At 37.4% G+C, this 5,094-nt stretch overlaps 1 protein-coding gene across 1 annotated transcript; it reads left to right on the forward strand.

Moving 5' to 3' along the window:
- The first annotated feature begins 4,583 nt into the window (after window positions 1-4,583).
- LOC128196328 (ATP synthase epsilon chain, chloroplastic-like) lies at window positions 4,584-5,094 on the forward strand. Its single transcript, XM_052876871.1, has one exon. It carries the CDS (start codon window positions 4,619-4,621, stop codon window positions 5,018-5,020), a length of 402 nt encoding a protein of 133 aa, XP_052732831.1. The 5' UTR covers window positions 4,584-4,618; the 3' UTR covers window positions 5,021-5,094.

Below are 5,094 nucleotides of genomic sequence, written 5' to 3' on the forward strand. Positions count from 1 at the left end.
TGACCATGGATCGTGAAAGAGAGAGTGTTGACCATGGTGTACTCGAGGATAAGAGAAGACTTTCGCTGTAGGGGAGGTGATCCTTTGTTTGAGGGGAGGATGTTGGGTACAAACAAAGTCCCACATCGGATAAAATAAGAGATGAACATGGGTTTATATACACATAACATATCTCCATTGTTAAGAGGCCTTTTGGAGTGGTACCAAAAGCAAATCCGTGAGGGCTTGGCCCAAAGCGGACAATATCTTATCATTGTGGAGATATCTATGTGTATGTGTGTGTTGAACCTCCCTACAACACACTCACACTTAACCTATTTTGCACAACTCATTCCCTCATCTCAACTTTTTTCCCTCCTCCCACATTCACACAACACAACACCAACCCATCAAACATCCTCCTTCATCTTCTTTTCTTCACCAAAAGACTAAAACTCTCACCCTAAAACACGTATCCACTTCATATCAACGTTTACACACAACTCTACCCATACCCAGCGAGAAGTTACACCTTTTTAACACTCCCACAAGCGGAAAAGAATCTCAACCTAAAATAACAAAAGAACAAACAAGAAAATTATACAAAATGATAGATATTCTAGTCACTCCCCTTACCTGAGTTTTTAGAGAGTTTGCAACACCCTTGCATTCCTAGCTACCTCTAGACGCGTTCCTCACCATTGGTTGATCTCCCAGCCCTCAGTTTTCACGTGCACAGGGACTTGCCTTAGGAAAGTTAGCTCTTCCATTCTCTCATAACACTAGGTGGAAGTAGAGAAAACAAGGGTTACCTCTCAACCCCTTCACGGTTTCTCTCTCTATTATATATATACATATATATATATACTTGGTGCTTAACCTAAAACAATTCCAAACATCCTCATCCCATTCTAAAGTCTGCCCGAAATACCCTCTAACTCAAATCATGTTTGTTAGAATTGATGAGCTTTGTTTCTCAACACCAAGAGGGGCGGGTGAATTGGTGTTTTATAAAAATACTCGCTTTTCAAATCTTTTTCGCAAAAGGAATGAATCTTTAAATCTTTCTTGAACAGTAACCAATATGTATGCAATGTAACAGTATGCATATTTGAATGATGACAATGTATAATCGATTAATGTAGAGAGATAGGGAGAAAAAAAACATCCTCCTTCATCTTCTTTTCTTCACCAAAAGACTAAAACTCTCACCCTAAAACACGTATCCACTTCATATCAACGTTTACACACAACTCTACCCATACCCAGCGAGAAGTTACACCTTTTTAACACTCCCACAAGCGGAAAAGAATCTCAACCTAAAATAACAAAAGAACAAACAAGAACATTATACAAAATGATAGATATTCTAGTCACTCCCCTTACCTGAGTTTTTAGAGAGTTTGCAACACCCTTGCATTCCTAGCCACCTCTAGACGCGTTCCTCACCATTGGTTGATCTCCCAGCCCTCAGTTTTCACGTGCACAAGGACTTGCCTTAGGAAAGTTAGCTCTTCCATTCTTTCATAAACCCCTTCACGGTTTCTCTCTCTATTATATATATACATATATATATATATATATATATATATATATATATATATATATATATATATATATATATATATATATATACTTGGTGCTTAACCTAAAACAATTCCAAACATCCTCATCCCATTCTAAAGTCCGCCCGAAATACCCTCCAACTCAAATCATGTTTGTTAGAATTAATGAGCTTTGTTTCTCAACGCCAAGAGGGGCGGGTGAATTGGTGTTTTATAAAAATACTCGCTTTTCAAATCTTTTTCGCAAAAGGAATGAATCTTTAAATCTTTCTTGAACAGTAACCAATATGTATGCAATGTAACAATATGCGTATTCGAATGATGACAATGTATAATCGATTAATGTAGAGAGATAGGGAGAAGAAAAACCAAACTCTGAGTTTTATACTGGTTCGGCCTCAATGCCTACATCCAGTGTCCTTTCAATCAACCTCAGATTGAAAGCCAATTTGCACTATAGATATCTGAATTTTTACAACAAGGGCTTTACAACGACCACATTGTCAAAATGTAAATGACCTCTCTAACTCATTAATCTAATATAGCCAAATACAACAACCCTACAACAAGAACAATCCTTTCCTGCAGTCACCCCTTTGAGAACCCTCTCAAAATACAAGAAATCCTCGTTCTTCTTCCTGGCAACACGCACAAGGAAACAACAACACACAGATTGTGAAACTTCTCCTGATCACACGACAAGCACCTCAATTGTGCAGAAAGATCAGACTCTTCAAAACAGTAAAGCTTGTCTCTCAAGAAATCTTCAAGAATAGTCCACCACATCAATTTCTTGTTTCTTGGAGCGTTTGATCACCTCTGTAAAACCTTTCAACTCAATATGAATCAGATATGAAAAGGTTAATCTCGATTTTTCTTTTTACAGAAATTAAATCACTGCGTCTTTATATAGTTTTAGTCATTTCAGACGCAATATAATCGATTACGCTTTTAATCTAATCGGTTACATTAAACACTTGTAAGAGATTTTTAACTAATCACTAGTACACTAAAGGGAAACGACAGCGGTTATTTTCGCTTATATGCAGCGGTTCCGCAACCGAGGCATATACAGGCGAGACAAAAAGGGGTAGGCTTTTTGCCTCGGTTCTGAACCGAAGCAAAAAGGTGTGTGATTTTGCCTCGGTTCAAATCCAACCGAGGCAGTAGAGGTTTTTTTTTTTTTTTTTTCGTTTTCACCATTCGCCATATGAGTTGTTAGCCCTTGGCTACAATCCATCAATGCCTACCACTCCATCTCACACCACCATCATCAAAGATTCCACGACAAAGAACAAAGAACGAGAACGACGCGCTCCCACCACCACCTGCAGAGAATCAAACTCCACCACTCTTGCAGAGCATCAATTAAACATAAAATAACCCAAACAAAATCAGAAAAAGGAGACGGAAGGAAGTTTCCTCCTTTGCTGCGAATCAGAACAAAGAGAAGAAGAACGAAAATGACCGCCCTTGCGCCCCCGCCACGTCTTCGTCGTGCCTCAATCACGCCATTGAAGATCCCTTCGTCGTGCCTCCATCAGAACAGAGAAGACGAAGGGAGCCTCCCCCTCGCAAACGAAAGAAAATGGGAGAAAAGAGAGGAGCGACGCAACTTCTATCTCTGTTTGCGAAATTTAACCATAAACACATGTTATTACCTCGGTTATTTTTTTAACCAAGGCAATAAGGGTCTACGGCCTCGGTTCTGTAAAGAACCGATGCCTAAACGCTCTCAAAAAAATAAAAAATAATTACAAAAATGTCACCGCGCCAGTTTTAGGCATCAGTTCCTTTTGAACTGAGGCATACACCTTTGCGCGATAATTACAAAAATGTCACCGCACCAGTTTTAGGCATCGGTTCTTTTTGAACCGAGGCATATACCGTGCGCGATAATTACAAAAATGTCACCCACCAGTTTTAGGCATCGGTTCTTTTCGAACCGAGGCATATACCTTGCGCAATAAATACAAAAATGCCACCGCACCAGTTTTGGGCATCGGTTCTTTTTGAACCGAGGCATATTCATTTGTGATAACTACAAAAATGTCACCGCACCATTTTTTGCTTCGGTTACAACTTAACCGATGTCAAATGCGCGAGTTAAAATCTTGTTTTTTTACTAGTGAATTTAGCTCCTTAATTGACTATGCAATTAATGCAATCGATTTCAATTAAATGCTTAGTCAAAACATTTAAAAATATGATCGTTGGAACAATTATGACAAGCATGAAACAGTTTTCAAATCAATAACAGACTTAATTGAATACAGAATCCATGTAATCGATTAAGCTTCAACACTTAGCATTTTTTTGAAAACTTTTCTTTCTAATTCACATCACAACACTCTTGAAAAAGATATGTGCGATCACACTTGTTTTAATCGATTCACCAATTAATATAACCGATTCAAACAAGTTGTTTTGCCTTAGTTAAAAAACACAAGTTGTCTGATGACTCGAATTGATTATCACACCATTGTAATCGATTTAGTCATTCAATATGCTTTTGTGCATGTGAATACCATAATATCAAAACATACATTGTGCATACACAAATATAATCACTTTACTAACACAGTATGCATCATTCAACACATTATATGTTCAACACATGTGGCAATCATAATATGTGTGCATTTCACAGTAAGCATAAGCACATACAACATGTGACATATAACACAATACATATTCATGTATTTTTATTATCAATGTGTTGTCATCATCAAAAACCAAAGTCACAGGGATTAGGTTCAGCTATCACAGTGCTTCCCCGATCAACAATCTCCCCTTTTTTTTATGATGCACAACCATGATTAATAAAACCATGTTGTACAGTCCACAATCAAGCACAATTCAGTTATCTTAGTAAGACAATTCAATTATTTCAATTACTTCTCCCCTTTTGGGCATTAGCAAAAAAGGAAATGTTGTTCATTGTAATTGAAACAGAGATAATGAAGCAAATAGAGATGCATCAACCAAATTTTCAGAAATATATATTTGGTAGGTAATATCGATGAAGCTACTGCGAAGGCTACGAACGTAGAAACGGAGAGCAATTTGAAGAAATGACTTTAAATCTTTGTGTATTGACCCCCAATCGAATTGTTTGGGATTCAGAAGTAAAGGAAATCATTTTACCTACTAATAGCGGACAAATTGGATTATTACCTAATCATGCGCCTATTGCCTCAGCTGTCGATATAGGTATTTTTAGAATACGTCTTAAAGACCAATGGTTAACAATGGCTCTGATGGGGGGGTTTGCTAGAATAAATAATAATGAGATAACTGTTTTAGTAAATGATGCGGAAAAGGGTAGTGACATTGATCCACAAGAAGCACAGCAAACTCTTGAAATAGCAGAAACTAATTTGAATAAGGCTGAAGGCAAGAGACAAACAATTGAAGCAAATCTAGCTCTTAGACAAGCTAGAACACGAGTAGAGGCTATCAATGTTATTTCATAACAAGTTGAAATTGATGCGTCCCAATATCCGAAAACAATAAAAAGAAAAAAGAAACAGTCAGAAGAAAAAAGTAA

The sequence above is a fragment of the Vigna angularis genome, chromosome 4, assembly GCF_016808095.1.
Source record: "Vigna angularis cultivar LongXiaoDou No.4 chromosome 4, ASM1680809v1, whole genome shotgun sequence".
Taxonomy (NCBI): Eukaryota; Viridiplantae; Streptophyta; class Magnoliopsida; order Fabales; family Fabaceae; genus Vigna; species Vigna angularis.

Bases quoted from the DNA above. Each gene is read 5' to 3' on its own strand.
- LOC128196328 (XM_052876871.1), top strand. From the start codon at position 4,619: ATGACTTTAAATCTTTGTGTATTGACCCCCAATCGAATTGTTTGGGAT.